The sequence below is a fragment of the Nicotiana sylvestris genome, chromosome 9 (genome assembly GCF_000393655.2).
Source record: "Nicotiana sylvestris chromosome 9, ASM39365v2, whole genome shotgun sequence".
Taxonomy (NCBI): Eukaryota; Viridiplantae; Streptophyta; class Magnoliopsida; order Solanales; family Solanaceae; genus Nicotiana; species Nicotiana sylvestris.
Genome location: NC_091065.1, coordinates 175573672 through 175591499, shown reverse-complemented (window position 1 = coordinate 175591499; position 17828 = coordinate 175573672). Strand labels below are relative to the sequence as shown.

General features: G+C 36.4%; 2 protein-coding genes and 1 pseudogene across 2 annotated transcripts; 1 reads left to right on the top strand and 2 right to left on the bottom strand.

Moving 5' to 3' along the window:
* The first annotated feature begins 6034 nt into the window (after window positions 1–6034).
* Window positions 6035–6999, top strand: LOC104225417 (chlorophyll a-b binding protein 7, chloroplastic). The gene has a single exon (XM_009777231.2). It carries the CDS (start codon window positions 6100–6102, stop codon window positions 6901–6903), a length of 804 nt encoding a protein of 267 aa, XP_009775533.1. The 5' UTR covers window positions 6035–6099; the 3' UTR covers window positions 6904–6999.
* Window positions 7000–7972: 973 nt separating this feature from the next.
* LOC104225487 (mitochondrial phosphate carrier protein 1, mitochondrial-like) lies at window positions 7973–13297 on the bottom strand. The gene is made up of 6 exons (XM_009777329.2): window positions 12995–13297; window positions 11578–11927; window positions 11445–11488; window positions 10799–11013; window positions 10584–10708; window positions 7973–8376 (listed from the first exon to the last, which is right to left on the bottom strand). Exons 1-6 carry the CDS (start codon window positions 13208–13210, stop codon window positions 8310–8312), a joined length of 1017 nt encoding a protein of 338 aa, XP_009775631.1. The 5' UTR covers window positions 13211–13297; the 3' UTR covers window positions 7973–8309.
* Window positions 13298–14626: 1329 nt separating this feature from the next.
* On the bottom strand, window positions 14627–16501 carry LOC104225561 (actin-7-like; annotated as a pseudogene).
* Between the last annotated feature and the right edge of the window lie 1327 nt (window positions 16502–17828).

The following is a 17828-nucleotide window of genomic DNA, read 5'->3' as shown; positions in this document are numbered from 1 at the left end:
ATCATGAGATTGCTGGGTTTTGACGAGCATATCGTCTATATATACCTCCATTGTTTTCCCTAAATGTTCTTGGAACATTTTGGTGACCAACCTTTGATAGGTTGCCCCAGCATTTTTGAGACCAAAGGGCATTACTTTATAACAGTAAGTCCCCCTGTCTGTGATGAAAGAAGTTTTTTCTTCATCACTAGGGTCCATTTTAATTTGGTTGTACCCTGAATATGCATCTAAAAAACTTAAAAGTTCATGTCCTGCAGTTGCATCAATTAATTGATCTATATGTGGTAAAGGAAAAGAATCTTTTGGACAAGCTTTATTAAGATCTGTATAATCTACACAGACTCGCCACTTACCATTTTTCTTAGGTACAACAACTGTGTTGGCTAACCAATTAGGGTACTTTACCTCGCGGATTGACCCAATTTTTAATAGCTTTTGGACCTCATCTTGAATCACCTGGTTTTTGAAAGCCCCTTGCTTTCTTTTCTTTTGCTTTATTGGTGTAAAGGATGGGTCTTCGTTTAATTTGTGAGTCATCACATCCGGTGGTATCCCTGTCATGTCAGCATGGGACCAAGCAAAACAGTCCACGTTAGATTTTAGAAATTCAATTAACATACCTCGCATGTTTGAGTTTAAATTAGCTCTAACATAAACTTTCCGTTCAGGCCATTGCTCAAATAATATCACAGCCTCGAGTTCTTCGATAGTTGTTTTGATATTTTCATTCTCCTCAGGTTCTTGAATTGTATCAGGTCTCGAGTCTAAATCTGTTTTCTCTCGCTCAGTTGAGGTTTGATTGTTGACACCTTCAACTGTTTCCTGTAATTGATATTTTTCTTTGTTTACGGTGCTCGTATCTGTTACAGCGTTGATACTCCTCGCTGTTTGCTGATCCCCTCGAATTTGATAAATTCCCCACGGTGATGGAAATTTAATAACTTGATGTAGAGTTGATGGAACAACATCCATATCATGGATCCAAGGCCTCCCCATGATCATATTGTAGGCCATTTCCATATCAACTACCTAAAATTTAGTTTCTTTAACAACACCTGCAGCAAAAGTTGTTAGAATTACCTATCCTTTTGTTACCACACTTGAATTGTCGAATCCTGACAAGGTATGCGCCTTGGGTATCATTTTGTCTTCAGCTTGCATTTCACGTAATACCCTTAGTAGTATAATATTTATGGAACTCCCTGGATCAATCAAAACTCGTTTTACATTAGTATCATGTACAAGTAAAGATATTACCAGTGCGTCATTATGTGGGGTTATCACTCCTTCGGTATTTGCATCATCGAATGAAATACTTTCATTTTCTAAAACCTGTCGTACCAGTTTTCCGTGTGTAATTGTTACTTTAGAAACCTTGTTGGAAGCTATGTAGGTTATGCCGTGAATATCTTCTCCCCCACTTATCACATTCACTGTTCTCTTGGGTGAAGGAGGCTTTGGTGGCTCTTGCCTATTTTTCATATAGGCTTGTTTACCTTTTTCACTAAATAACTCAGTGAGGTACCCTTGCTTCAATAGATGATCCACTTCACTTTGTAAGAATCTACATTCTGAAGTTTTGTGCCCGTGATCATTGTGGAATTTGCACCAATGATCTGGATTACGTCTATTTGGATTTGACCGCATCTCTTTTGGCCATCGTACCTTATCTCCCATGCTTCTCAAAACAGCCACGAGCTCGGAGGTAGTGACATTAAAGTTATATCCGCCGAACCTTGCCTTTAAACTGCTGTCATCATCTCGTGACTCTTGTCTGTTCCCATCATTTCTGAATCTTGATGAAGAACCAGATTCCCTGTTCCTCGATTTTTGATCATATTGCTGGCTATCTTGTTTTGACCGTGAGTCTTTTCCTGCAAGTCTCATATATGGATCATACCTGTTTTTACCTGATCTTTTTTCGGTTTCTAATCTTCTGGAACCGCCCTTTTCTTCATGATGAAACTTAGGTACGGTATCTTCTTCAATTCGCAGCTTCGTACAGTACCTGTTGTAAACATCATTCCACGTGGTTGCAGGGAATTCTCGAAGGCTTTCTTTGAGTCTTCTCGTGGATTCAGAACTTTTGTCATTTAAATTACTTGCAAAAGCTATTGCAGCCCAGTTGTCAGGTACACGGGGTAGAGTCATTCTTTCACGTTGGAATCTATCAACAAAGTCTCTGAGCAACTCTGAATCCCCTTGTTTGATTTTGAAAATATCTTCCATTCTTTTCTCAACCTTTTGAGCTCCCGAGTGTGCTTTAATAGAAGAATCTGCAAGCTCAGCAAAAAAATTTATAGAATTTTCAGATAAAAGAGAATACCGGGTTAATGCACCCTTGGTGAGTGTTTCTCCAAATTTTTTGACCAGTACTGATTCGATTTCTTGTTTGGTCAAGTCGTTGCCTTTCACGCCTGTTGTAAATGCAGTCACGTGGTCACGTGGGTCTGTAGTGCCATCATATTTCGGGATGTCAGGCATTTTGAACTTTTTCGGAATTGGAAGGGGAGCAGCACTTGGATTCCAAGGTTGTTGTGAGTATCTGTCCATGTCTACTCCTTTTATTACAGGCGGAACTCCAGGGATTTGCTCAATACGCTCATTTTGTTCCTTAATCTGTTTCTGCAAGGTTAGAACTAAATTTTGCAAATAGGAATTATTTGAATTACCTGGTACCCCTTCCTGTGGTTCACTGGTGGTTCCTCCATTTCCAGAATTAACAAGACCAGAACGAGGATTCTCCAATGTATTATTATTAGGAATTGGTGTGGGTGGTGCAGCAGGCAATCGACTAACTAGATCCTGAAGAGCTTTGCCGACCTGTGCATCAATTAGCTTTTGTAAAGCTTCATTTGCACCTCCTTCAAAATGTTCAGATTGTTCTTGTTGATCAGCACGGGATTCAGGGGCAGGAGTGCCTTCACGAGATTGACGTGGTGAATCTAGAGAGGAGGGAACCACGTCAATGTTCGGTAGGTCTCCTTGATTTTGATGGGTTTGATTTTCATGGTTTCCCAAGGTGTTTTCACTGTGGTTGTTGTTGTTTGACATGATGATAACAATGGATAGAGCGTAGCTTAAAAGAAAAGATTATCAGTTTCCCGGTAACGGAACCAATTTGTTTAACTAAAAATCTGAGTCTTTGGTCAAAGCTAGAAACGAAGAGAAATTCGGGTTACTGATAATCAGGAGACGAAAATAATAAAAGATTTTTGAGAACGATGATAAAGCAGTAAATAGCTTTGTATTTCAGTAAAGTCTCAATAATCTTCCTTTCTACAGATGTCGAGTCTTTCTCATTTTATAGTTGATTCTAGGAGAAGGTGTAATGCATTTGTCTTAATGAGGCAATTATGAGCAATAAATGACATTAAAAAAAACGTTACTCAATCATTCCTATTAGATACAAATTCTCTAACGTATTTGATATTTAATGTTGAATTTGGACTCTTTTGCGTCATCAGATTCATATCTTCAATCCTTTCTGATCTTCGGGGTTTTAAATGACTTATATAGGTACGAAACTCGTGCCTCTTGAATAACGACTCGTGCCTATTTAACTTTCTTCTCTCCGTATCTGTTGTCGCTCGTGCCTTCTTGGTTGATTACCGTGTTTTGACCATTTGACCAGTCCACGTGTCATGACACGTCATCTTCAATATATAAATTCAGTTTTTTCCCAATACAGCTGCTATGAAACTTCAGTTCATGGGATGATTGCCATAAATATATTTATCAGATTATTTAAAAATAAATTATAAATAATTACGTAAGTTAGTAGACAATAATTTGTGGATATTTCTACGTACGTAAATTAGTATACAATGATAATTCTGTTCTTTTCACGTTTATTGTTTCCAAAATTTATGATTTAGATACTATTGGCAATCTGATTATTTATCTAGTATGTTAGAAAGCTTTTTCAAAAACTTCAGCTTATATAGTGTTGAAGTTTTTACAAATGAACTAAATAATTTCAGCATCTTCTGCTGAAGTTTTTGAAAAAGCTTTATGACAAAACTAATGGATCCAGGACAAAAAAACTTCAGCTTTTAGTGCTAAAGTTTTTGAAAAAGCTTATCCAGGACTAAAAAAACTTCAGCTTATTTAGTGCTGAAGTTTTTATAAATGAACTAAATAACTTCAGCATCTTCTGCTGAAGTTTTTTAAAAAAGCTTAATGACAAAACTAATGAATTCAGGACAAAAAAACTTCAGCTTATTTAGTGCAATTACAAACAAAAACTTCAGCAAATAGAGAACAAAACTTTAGCTACTATGCTTAAGTTCAGCAATTACAAACAAAAACTTCAGCAAATAGAGAACAAAACTTCAGCTACTATGCTTAAGTTCAGCAATTACAAACAAAAACTTCAGCAAACTTGGTTCAGCACACTTGCTACTTCAGGCCCGTCTACTAGAATGCAGAAATTTTGTATGATTGCCTTTGCTATTCAGCCCCGTATGCTGAAGTTACGCGAAAAAGCGGGTACGCTTGCAATTCTTTTTTGCAAAGTGGGCACAGGTTAAAACGTGACACAAAAAGCGGGTATAGATGCAAATACCTCTTTTCTTATCATATTGATATGAGAAAAATTGCAACTTGTAATACTTATCGTACAGTTTTTAAATATTTAAATTTTTATTTTAAAAGATTGATTTGGTATAATCCAATTTAGCGTTAAAAAGAAGTAAATTGACTCTCGAAACATAAGCTGGAACGGAAGGAAATCAACCGAATGTTATTCATTTCTCCTTCATTGCACGGCTTTTTATATTATCTATCCAAAATTCCAACTTTTTTTTTTCCAATAAATCTCAAACAAATGATAGAAATATTTTAATTAAATAATATTAAAATTAATTAAGCTCTCTAATAATAAATAATTGAGATTTTTTTTCTTTTTAAATACTAGTAATTCTAAGGTAAATTTGTACATATCCCTTTTTCGTAATTCAATGCTTAAATTCTTTTTTGAAAGATTAGTCAAACACAATCTGCTTTTCTAATACTAACAAAATCACTTCTCAAATATTTATCTGAACACAAACTATGACACCATTAAAATTCTTTTCTAAAAAGCACTTTCGACAAATAGCACTTTTCAAAATAAGCAGAGTACTGTGAAAGCCTGTCCAAACAAGCTCTTATTCACGGGCGAAGCTAAAAGCAGGAAATGGGTTCAGCCTAACCCAATAATTTTTGCTCAAACTGTGTATTATGTTAGAAAATTCATTAAAGATATACAAATATTAAATTTAGAACACAATTATTAACACTTAAAATGTATACAAATAGTGTTAGAAAATTAATTAAATATGTACAAATATTAAATAATTTTTGCTCAAACAATATAATTATCATCGTTCTAAATCCAAAACCTATAAAATTAAAATTCTAGCTTTATCTCTGCTCTTATTTGCTACTTAACCTTAGTGTATGGCTTCCTAGTAAACTAAAATTCCCTCTTCTTAATTTATCTCCTTCACGAGAGAAATTAACATGCATTTAAGTTTCTTATTCTCCTGTTTTTCTAATTGGCATTAAGAGAATTATTCATCCGAATATTTAAGAATGACATAAGAAATTGTAATAAATTTTAGTCATTGAAATAATTGCTAGAAAATTATTCTTTTTTAATATATATTATTTGTCTCATTGTGAAGAAGAGGTATATACACCACTAATATTTGATAGGCCAGAAAAAACAGGTGTGTGTGAACTATTGCATGGCCATGACTTACTCTTATGCTCTTGGTCAACTGGATTTTGCAATAATCCACTATCACACGTGGCAACTCTGTATTGCTTTACGAGAGGAAATCAACATTGAGTTAGATTTTCTAGACATAATAATGTATCTAAATATATCTACTCATGTTGTTGAACTTTGACAAATGGACAAGAATGCAAACGTTAAACAAATTGTTATCTTCCAATGAGAAAACAGATAATGATATTCTAAGATAATGACTTAAGTGTTTTGGAGTCATTTAAATACATTTGGTGCAAGACCATGAAACTCAAGCCAAAAATCAAGTATTCTTTGTGTAGTATAGCTTCATTCAAGAGTTTTTTCATTTTACTTCTACAACAATGACTGCCTCTACAATGGCTCTCTCTTCCCCTTCTTTTGCTGGAAATGCAGTGAAACTCTCACCATCTTCCTCTGAGATCACTGGAAATGGAAAAGCTATAATGAGAAAGACTGTTACCAAGGCGAAGCCAGTCTCTTCTGGTAGCCCATGGTATGGTCCTGATCGTGTCAAGTACTTGGGCCCATTCTCTGGTGAAGCACCAAGTTACTTGACTGGTGAGTTCCCTGGTGATTATGGGTGGGACACTGCTGGACTTTCAGCTGATCCAGAAACTTTTGCTAAGAACCGTGAGCTAGAGGTGATTCACTGTAGATGGGCTATGCTTGGAGCTCTCGGTTGTGTCTTCCCCGAACTCTTGGCTCGTAATGGTGTCAAGTTCGGTGAAGCTGTCTGGTTCAAGGCTGGATCTCAAATTTTCAGCGAGGGTGGACTTGACTACTTGGGCAACCCAAGTTTGGTCCATGCACAAAGCATCTTGGCCATTTGGGCTTGCCAAGTTGTGTTGATGGGAGCTATTGAGGGTTACCGTGTTGCTGGTGGACCTCTTGGTGAGGTTACCGACCCACTCTACCCCGGTGGTAGCTTTGACCCATTAGGTCTTGCTGATGACCCAGAGGCTTTTGCTGAGCTCAAGGTAAAGGAGATTAAAAACGGTAGGCTTGCTATGTTCTCCATGTTCGGATTCTTCGTTCAAGCTATTGTCACTGGAAAAGGTCCATTAGAGAACCTTGTTGATCACCTTGCTGACCCCGTTAACAACAACGCCTGGGCCTATGCCACAAACTTTGTCCCCGGAAAGTAAAGTTCTTAAAAGAAGAGTCTCTTTTAGTATCAGATTGTCTGATGTCCTTGTGAAACTGATGTAAATTACTGGAGATTATATAAGAATTTTGTTCAATTGGTTAGTTCTCAGTTACATTTTCTGTGCTATCCATAAATTAAGTACAAGTTAACAATGGGGTACATAGGGAACACTTCTTACATACAACTATGTTCTTGCCTCATCCTTTCCCCAAATTAAGGTTTAAAGAAACAACTGCCCAACAATATTATCATCATCACTGATATAGTAGTTGTGTCAATTTTGGTTCATATTTTAGCAGACCAAAAAGAGCTGAAATATGGAAGATTTGGTTGTGGTCCATTACAAACGTTATCTTAGTTGTATGACTCTTTTTCACAAAAGATCAGGAAAATATAACACAAAATCAGCAAATAAAATATAAAAGAGATATTAATAGGATATTTTATTCAAATTGTAACCGGTCATAAATCATTTCCTCCTAAAGCCTCTTGGAAGAATGTGTCAAAATGTTCCAATTTCTAACTTGGAGAAGTGAGACCATGCATTTTTGTACCTTCAAGTATACAATCTTCGTTTCTGGCCGTTTTCTTTTTATTACTGTTGTACTTATGTTTTACTAAGCTGAGGGTCTATTGGAAATAGCCTCTCTATCTCCACGAGGCAGGGGTAAGGTCTACGTACACATTACCCTCCCTAAACCCCACTATGTGAGATTACACTGGGTATGTTGTTGTTGTTGTAAGTATACAATCATCACAAAATGACTTGAAACTTTAAATAACTAAATAGACTATAAGGTGGTCACTTGAGCATAGTGTGTTCTTGGAAATCAAACAAATCAGACGAGAGTTCGGCATGCTTCCCTTTATAGGAGCTGCCATTTATCAAAATTGTGGTTCAAACATGAGAGATTGGGAAATCACTATTTGTCAGATGCAACAATATACCCAGTGTAATCCACAAGTGAGGTATGGGGAGGATAGTGTGTATGCAGACTTTGTCAAAGGCTGTAACGTAATCTCAAAAACAGTAAATAATGTTTTTGATGGTATCAGAGCAGTTCACAAACCTAACAGCCAGAACAAAATTATAGCTGGTGGAATCTCTTAATCCTTTATTGAGTAATTATCCGGGCAACAAAGACAACTTCTGCAAACTGTACAATTTAGCGCATGAAAGAGCGAACGTCTAGCAAAAAGAAATGGTTCACCTTCTTGAGGTAGCTCAAAATAGTCTGTCTCATACTCTAGGACCAGCCGACCAGCTAGCAATAAAGCAAATTGCTGGTAAAAATGGGTTAGTGTATGTCGATTTAATTGCTGGTAAATGCTCAAGCATTTCCCAAAAACAGTTGGAGGATCGCTCGTTCATCTTATTTACCAAATCAGTTAACCAAGCAGCTTTCATCTTGAATGACTTTCAGCCATTTTATCTTCCTCTATATCTTTGCTGACATGTCCACTGGTTGGCCTACACATATACATGTAAAACGTCAAGCCAAGAATTTGTGTAACATGAAACGCAAAACAAATATTTTGTTCTATTCATTCAAGGACAATCATTGTTAATCAATCATCCAAATGGACACATAATGATCATAGCTAAAACAATATTACTCAAAAAAATTGGCAGACCCTTACCCATTACAAAAACGCAGAGAACGATGGTGAGGCAAATTCAGAAGAACAAGCGAAACAAATATCCAAATAGATTTTCTCATAATGAGAGTCAACCAAGATTATGTACTTTTTCAATGCTAAAGTGAATGTCTGCTTTGATTTTTTGAGAGAACCCGAGCATGCAAACCAAAACCATAAGGCAACAGGCAGAGTAGCTCAAAACCTTTATAAACCCTTTTGAAAGCTCTTACACAACCCATGTGGGAAAACCATCTAATTCAAGCAATGTTACCTGATTTGGGGTTACAAGTCAACTTTAATACGGAACATTGAGCGTGAGAATCAGCTTGCCTGCTTGCCAAAAGGTGGCTTTGATACCATGTGAGAAAATATGATAATCCAACTCAATACCTTAAAGCAATGAATGGAGTAGCACAAAACATTTACAAACCACATTGAAGGCCCTTACATGATACATAACCCATATGGGACAACTAACTAACTCAACATGCATAAACACAATACCAAGAGAAGAGATGGACCCAGGATTTTAAAGCGATGGGGACACCACCAACTTTTTCTAACATAAACATGTCAACAGGTTTATGTTCAACCGAAAAATAAGCTGGATACTAAACTAAAATGGTAGCATATAGAAACTAAAAAATATAGAAAGAGTTGGTGAAGTAGGGATTGAACCTAGGTCAAAGGCTGAGTAAGGAAATTTGAGCAAGCCAGAGCTCAAAGGCCACAAGCCTTTGGACATTGTTTAAAATAATAATGAATTGAAGGAGAATAGTGGTGTTAATTAGTTACAGTTGACCCCAAAAGTGACGGGATACTAACCTTGACTACTCGTGTGCAACGACAACTACTACACCTCAAGTCCAAGCAAGTTGGGCTAAAACCAGTCTTGGACAGTGTACTTGGCTACTACTCCTGTGTAATTTTTTATTTTTTTTGAAAACCGTGGTGCCCCCCGGCCAGCTTGCCCGCACCTCGACTAATTCCCAAGATACCTGCCACCTCCCACCAGCAACAGTTATTAGGAAACTCTGTCCACCAAGGCTAGAGCAGGTGGAAGAAATCACCTAGTGTTTTTGCCTCCGACTGGGTTTGAACAACAGTGGAAGAAATCAACAGTTATTAGTTACAGTTGACCCCAAAAGTGACGGGATACTAACCTTGACTACTCGTGTGCAACGACAACTACTACACCTCAAGTCCAAGCAAGTTGGGCTAAAACCAGTCTTGGACAGTGTACTTGGCTACTACTCCTGTGTAATTTTTTATTTTTTTTGAAAACCGTGGTGCCCCCCGGCCAGCTTGCCCGCACCTCGACTAATTCCCAAGATACCTGCCACCTCCCACCAGCAACAGTTATTAGGAAACTCTGTCCACCAAGGCTAGAGCAGGTGGAAGAAATCACCTAGTGTTTTTGCCTCCGACTGGGTTTGAACCTGAGACCTCATGGTTCTTACCCACTTCATTGACCACTAGGCCAGACTTGGACAGTGATTTGACTATTGCCCTCTTTTAGAATATCTAGGCAGCCAGTGCACCTCAGCCAGGCTGCTTTCTGCTGTGTTGATGGCCCACTAAGTAAGCAACATACAAAACCACATCCTGGAGGTATAAGGGTCTTCTGAACATGACAAACTTTAGTTCTACAAATTTTTGTGCCTTTTTCCTGTTTCTTGTTTCTTATGTTCTACTTTATTTGGATAAAGTTCAACATGAATGAAGATTTTACGTGCTTGAGTGTGCAAAGAGAGAGCTATTGCCATCACTTCTCGAGTTTCAGTGGGTCTTCTACACCTTATAATTGGTCAAAAATCACATAATATATTTAATTCATGAGAAGCAAGATAAGTACACATTAATAATAGTTATACGTAAGTAATAACTCTCATGGCCTTCAATTGGGCAGATGCATGCTAATATAACAAGAAATCGCGTGGCATATGTTCATGCAGAACACACAAAGTTAGGAAAGTGAACGGGGAGTTGAACTATCTCTTGTACCATTTAGCTATTGAGTATGGAAATAGCACTTACAGTCCACTGAATATTTTAATGGTGTCATAGAACAACCACTGCAAGGTCACCACTGGTCCAACTAGCATTATCCTAATCGGAAGACTTCTCGTAAACAAATTAAGAAACCCAATTTTCTTCACAGCCTGAAAGGTAAAAAGGGTAAATTAGAAATGCAGCAAGCATGAGAAGCATTTATTTATTTTTGGGTGTGGGAAAACATTAAGAGATTTTACCAGCTTTACGCTACTGGCCTTCTTGTTGTTAAGAGAAGCCACGATGTTGTCAGCAGGGTTCGAAATAATACTACCAATAGATCCAGCGGCATATCCAGCTAAACAAGTTACGCCAAGCTGCTGAGCTCTTGAACACTGTTCCTTCCTTTTCTGGATTATATTTCGATAAAGAAAATTCACTGTATGCTCAAAGGTTGAGAACATAACTATTGAGACTGCAGACAAAATAACCAGAATAAAATGAATAACCAACAATTTCTTTGATGAAGTAAAAATGAATAACCAACATTATATCCTTATCAAGGGGAAAGAAACAGTATAACCAACTTTAATTGTATTGGTCATACCCCTAAACCAATACAGCTAATAGTCATCAATTTCTTTTATCACTGCTAAATTAGACCAAGATTAGACATGACATATGGTAAAGCCAATTTTCTACTTTAAACTTTAACATCTATTCCAAAAAATGATCTAGTATAGCTTTGCTATGCATTTCAGCTAGATTTCAACTTCAGACAGGTGACATAAGTCCTGTGGGGTGTGATTGGTATCACATGCTGCATATTGGTTATCTATGTGTACACAATTTCATTGGATATACATATAAAAATTTGCGAATAGAGTTTCAAAGACTGAGAGGTACATGGTAGATTACGACCCAGTAGAGGAATAAGCCCTCTGTATAACCTGAAATTAGAAAGTCAAATTGTAGTGACTGTCAGTACGAAAAAATATTACATCAAAAGGGGAAAAGAAGTCCATGGTTAGGTTTGTACCCATGGATGCCTTCTGATGCATATATTCTCGGGAATCCGTCAGTGAGGCCTTTGGCGAAATGAGGCTGAGCTTGCACGCGAACTTTAATGGCCTCAAATGGGCAGAGAGCCACATTAGCAATTACTTCAGCTGATGCGCTGCTGGCGAAAAATACCAAACTCTTGTTCTGATCCACCCGTAAATTTGAGTAAACTTTCTTAAAATATTCATACAGACCAAATCTACAAGCACCCTGAACACCATAGCCAAAAAACTTCCCCGTCCATCCTCGCCAAAAGGCCGATGGACCTTGTTCTCTCAACAAAGTCGTAAAGCACGTGGAAATGCTACTATACTTGATAGGGTGCACCTACAAGTTACAAACAATAGTTCATACTAAAGATCATAATGAAAGAGCAAGTATACCAACGGAAATGGGGTTGACGGGTATACCAGTCAATCCATCAACTATGCATCAATTTTGAATTAGTTTGGGTCGACTATATAAATCCTCTGTACCCATTCCGCTCAACTCAGGTGTCATTCAAATGCTAAATAATTCACCTTCTAAGAGTAGTTATACAATTTAAGAATCTACATTCACGAGCATTAACTAACTGTTCCTTTTTATGACGGTGGGTCAGCCTAGGCGCACCTCACCTCGACTAGTCTACCAGATACTTACTACCTCCTACCAGCATGGGCACCGGTAACTCTGTCTATCAAAGCTTAGGCAGATGGGAAGAAATCACCTAGTGTTTTTTTTCCTTCGCTCGGATTTGAACCTAAAACCTTATGGTTCTCCTCACTTCATTGACAACTAGGCTACATACTTAGGTGCGAGCATTAAAAAACTGTTTATTTTACCGTTTTTCATATAAGAGACCAGAAATGCAGCACAACATATAGTTTTGACCCAAATTATGGCAAAAAGACAACTCAAAAAAGAGCAACTATAACAACCGAAAGGGGATTGACGGGCATAACAATCAATCAATCAACTAAGTATCAATTTCAAATTCGTTGGTTCCAGCTATATAAATCCTCTGTATCCATTCCGCTCTATTCAAGTATCATCCCTATGCCAAATAATTGACTTTTTAAGGGTGTTTAGACAACCTAAAATTCTACATTCAGCAGTATTAACTAATTATTTACATTAGTGTGTTGCATAAAAGAAATCAGAAATACAACAAAGGGCAGCCCGTTGCACTGAGCTCCCGCTATGGGTGGAGTCCGGGGAAGAGCCGGACCACAAGCTTCTATTATACACAGTCTTATCCTGCATTTCTGCAAGAGATGTTTTCATGGCTCGAACCATGACCTCCCGGTCACATGGGAGCAACTTTACCTGTTACGATCATAAATACAACATTACTAGTACTTATTTTGACCAAGATTCTTACAAAAAAGTAAAACCCCAACAATTTTTTTTACCTGCATATTAACTTTGAGAACATCAAGAGGGGTGATAGCAAGATGAGTAGTGCCAGCACTAAGCATACCTCCAATTGTACAAATTCCATAATACCCTGGTGTGAATTCTTCACATACTTTTCCTCCTATTAAACTACTGCTACTCATATTTAAATATAAACTGTTTTGAGGTTCTACAGAAAAACCCCCACTTTGTTTTTTTCTTCTTAAACCCATATATGTGCAGCCAAAGTTTCGATTTTTCTACTGTATGTGATGGATCTTTCAACAGGATTTTGTGCAAGATTTAAGGTAACAGTGAGAACGACGTCGTAGTATATGGTTCCTTTATTAGCTCTTAATATCTTTGTATTTATAGAACTGTTTTACTTTTCTCTTGGAACATTTTTAAGAAAAGCTATTTTAAAAAAGAATCTTAATTGAGTACTGTCTAGGCATTTTCTTTTGGGACAAATGAAAAATGTAAAATACATTAAATAATCAATTTTTTCTAAAAATTGACCAAAAGTAGATTTTTATTTATATTGAATAATGTATTTTGATATATTTAAATTATTCGTAATTTGATACTTAAAAGTACTTTTTGAAAAGATTGACCAAACACAATGAGCTTGCAAAAAATACTATTCAAATGAATTGGCAAAATATAAATTGCTATTTTGCAAAAACACTTTTCAAAATCAGTATTTTTTGACAACTTAGCCAAACGGGTTTAAAGTATGTGGATTAAGTCTACGATTAATGCTGGTCATTAAGTTATACGAACAAAAAGATACTAGAAAATATGAACCTACGAGTTAGAATTTTGGGAATTAAATGCTTTTTAATAAATTCATAATTTTGAGAATTAAACACCATTCGGTACTCGGAAATAATTAAGGAGACATCCTTTTGATATGGAGCACTTTACATCCCTTAGTGAGTTTATCGAACGCAAATTTAGATTAATCAAGTCGATAAACTTTCAATAATGGACGATAAAATTATTTTAAAAAATATGAAAAAGAGAGAGAATATATTCTAGTAGAATCTTACGTTTTCTTTATTAAAATGGAGAATGAAAAAGAAGAAAGGTACAGGTGCACTTTTATTCACCATCGCATAGGAATTAGAGGAACAAACTGGTATGCTCAAGAATCATTTTTGGTAGTTCTATGTGGCAATTAAATTGAAAAATAAAGATTGATTTTTTAATTTTTCTTTACTCTCACGGGTCTAAAAAAAAGTGCATTCCGCTCTTCGTCACGTCAACATCTAGAGGGTTAAGACTTAAGTTTATCAAACTGTTAAGTTTAAGATGGTAATTAGAACAAAAAATAATTCAAGTGTGATCGCGTTGTTACATTATCTTTTTCTCTAATGTTGCCCTTTATTATTATTAATTAATCCTATTTTATCATTTACTCTATCTTTTTATATAATAATTCTACCTTGTACCATACTTTTTCTATGTAATGCAATATGATATGATATAATGCAATATGATGTGATATAATATTTATCCAAATATTATATTCATCAAACGATACAGTACAATATAATGCAATATGATATGATACATTATGAAACGATATATAACGACCATCCAAAAAGCTGTTAATAATGTTGTGTTTCTCTAAAAAACCAAGAAACTTGTGATCTGAAATCAACTGTCACTTATTTTTTCTTGCCAAAGTGGGACAAAATGCTTCTTCTGTCTGTTGAATTTTCAAACCACAATAGAAAAGTATGAACAAAAACCTTTGCCTTGTAAACTAATAACAAAACCAGTATTAACATCTTCACCAAGCTTAGAAACACCATCTGTGGATAATTGAGGGACCATATTCATCATACACGCCTTTTGCTAAACACATCTGCATATGCAACATATGGATCTTAGTGCTAAACCAATTATTTGAGACTTAGACGTAATTGATTTGATTTATTGATCAGTCAAATAAAAAGGCGAGGAGAAACTAACTTGTTTGAAAGTACTGAGGGAAGCTAGAATTGATCCTCCTATCCAGCTGTTGTACTTCCTCTCAGGTGGTGCAATCACCTTGATCTTCGTGTTGCTCGGAGCAAGAGCAGCTATTTCCTTGCTCGTACATTCTGCTATGCCAGGAAACATAGTCGAGCCACCACTAAGCACAATGTTTGTGAATAAATTTTTCCTAATATCAACATCGCATCTCATGATTGAGTTGTAGATTTTTTCATGAATTCCTGTCGTGTCCTTTCCAACCAATGATGGTCGAAAGAGGACTTCAGGACACCGAAACCTTTCAGAACCATGAGCTAAGACATCAGGGCAACATGACCCCTCGGAACCAAGAGCGAAGAATTGTTCATCAGGAAGCACATAGCCTTTTGCAGATGATGAGCTATCCTTTTGCCTTCTCAATCTCATGTTCAAAATCCAGTAAAACATATGTAATCATCTCCTTTAATTGACGAACAATTTCCAAAGCACCTGCACAGGTAAATCGGTAGCCACTCTCCTCGAGAATCTTCATAAGATATTCTGAAAGATCACGGCCACCAAGATCTAATCGCGAGATAGCATGAGGAAGCGCATGTCCCTCATAAATAGGGACAGCGTGGCTCACAGTAGAACCAGAATCAAGCACAATACCTTGTCGAAGAACAACAAACGAATTAATGACCGATTAAAACAGTAAAAAACTAGCATATGCTGGTATTCTTCTGCTGCTTACCAGTTGTATAACCGCTAGCAAACAGAGGAAGAATGGCCTGGATTGCAACATACATGGCTGGCACATTGAATGATTCAAATATGAATTGAGTCATTTTCTCTCGATTCGCCTTGGGTTTAAATGGTGCATCAGTCAGAAGAACGGGATGCTCCTCGGGAGCAACAGCGAGCTCATTGTAAAATGTATGTTGCCAGATTTGGTCCATATCATCCCAGTCTCTTATGCTTCAATTGGATATCTGAGAGAACAAAAACCTCTTTTATACCGAGCTTCCTCACCAACATAGGCAAATTTTTGTCCCATTCCAACCATGACGCCATTGTGACGAGGACGAGCAACTATACTTGGAAAAACAGCCCTAGGAGAATCATCTCCAGCAAAACCAACCTAAAGAAATAAACGACGCAGTTATTATTCATTAGTAGGTCACATTAGGAGCAATGTAATTAGAGGTGTATCTAGTTTTTTAACGCAACATATTCTGCAAAACCAGTGCCCCTAAAGACTTTTAGTGTTTATGGTACCAAGTTATTTAAATAAACCATTTTCAAACCGAAGTTACGAGGTCTGGTGACCCCTCAATGTTATACATAGGTCTACCTCTTAACGTAGTTAACACTATACGAGCTACAATTATAAGCATTTTTTCTAACTAACCTTGCTCGTTACACTTCCGTTGTCAGTGACAAGTGGTTGGATATCGTTCCCATGATCAGCCATCTTGTAAGTACTTCAAATAATATTTTGCAAGTATAATTTAAGGTGAGAAATCACTAGTACAACTACAGAGTCAAAGTGAAAATTGTTCACAAAATCAGCTCAGTCTGTGAGAAATTTCTTCCTTTATCTTTCATATTTCTAGTAGCAATCACCAGCTATTAACTTGAACCTCTCGTTTATCGATTAAAATCAGAAAAAACAAGTAGGGGATTCAAGCAATTTGAAGGCATCTCACTCATGTTAAAAGCTCAACACATGGATTTTCCTAAATCCTAATTCTCCTTCCTGCCAATGAAAAGAAGAGCAAAATGCCGAAAATTAGCATGTAATAGTAATTCAACAACGAAATGATACTAGTGCACTTTTCACCATGATACAGTTAGCTGCACATATACTCTAAATCTGAAGAAAATTACAACAACAATAACAAATTCAATATAATCCCACATAGTGGGGTTTGGGGAGGTTATTGTGTACGCATCCTTACCCCTATCTTGTTGAGATAGAGATGTTGTTTCCAATAGACCCTCGACTCAGGGAAGCATAAGCAGCATAAATAACATAGTAAGATGACCAACTTGAAAGAAACAACAGGTAGTCATAGAAATCTAATACGAAAGTACCTAGTAATACTATCGACACGAATAAGGAGAATTTAAAGAAAACTCACATTCATAAGAATGGTTGCTTAAGAATCACTAAACTTAAGAAAACATGAAGAGCAAAGAGGTGCAGACAAGCAAAGTGCTATGTATGGTAATACAACAACAGTAACAAACCCATTGTAGTTCCACAAGTAGAATCTGGGAAGATAATGTGTACGCAGACCTTACCCCTAACTTGTGAAGGTAAAGAGACTGTTCCCGATAGATATTCAGCTCAAGAAAAAAAAAAAGCGGCAACAGAAATGAGAAGATAATATGAAAAATAATTTACAACAACAAACTCAATGTAATTCCACAAGTAGGTTCTGGGAAGAGTAGTATATACGTGGACCTTACCCTTAACTTGTGAAGGCAAATAAGTTGTTTCTGATATAACCAAAAAACATTTAAAAAAATAAATAAATAAAAAGCGGCCAACAAAAATGAGAAGGTAATATGAAAAATAATTTGCGTTCTAGAAAATGACATTGTATAGCCGCTGTAAAAATAATAGCCAAAAAAATATATAAACTTTTTGTATTTTTTTGTATATATATACATTTTGTATGTTATATACAAATTTTCTACACTTTTTCGGCTACCAGATGTAAATAGTTTCTGGCACTAGCTCACTTTTACCTTCTATATAGAACCAAATGTCACACACCAAACATATAAAAGAACTAAATCAAGAAAAGCCAAATGAATGGCATAAAGCAACAGTAATCTTAAAGAATATGAAAACTCTACTGATGCCATTTGATACTGTTT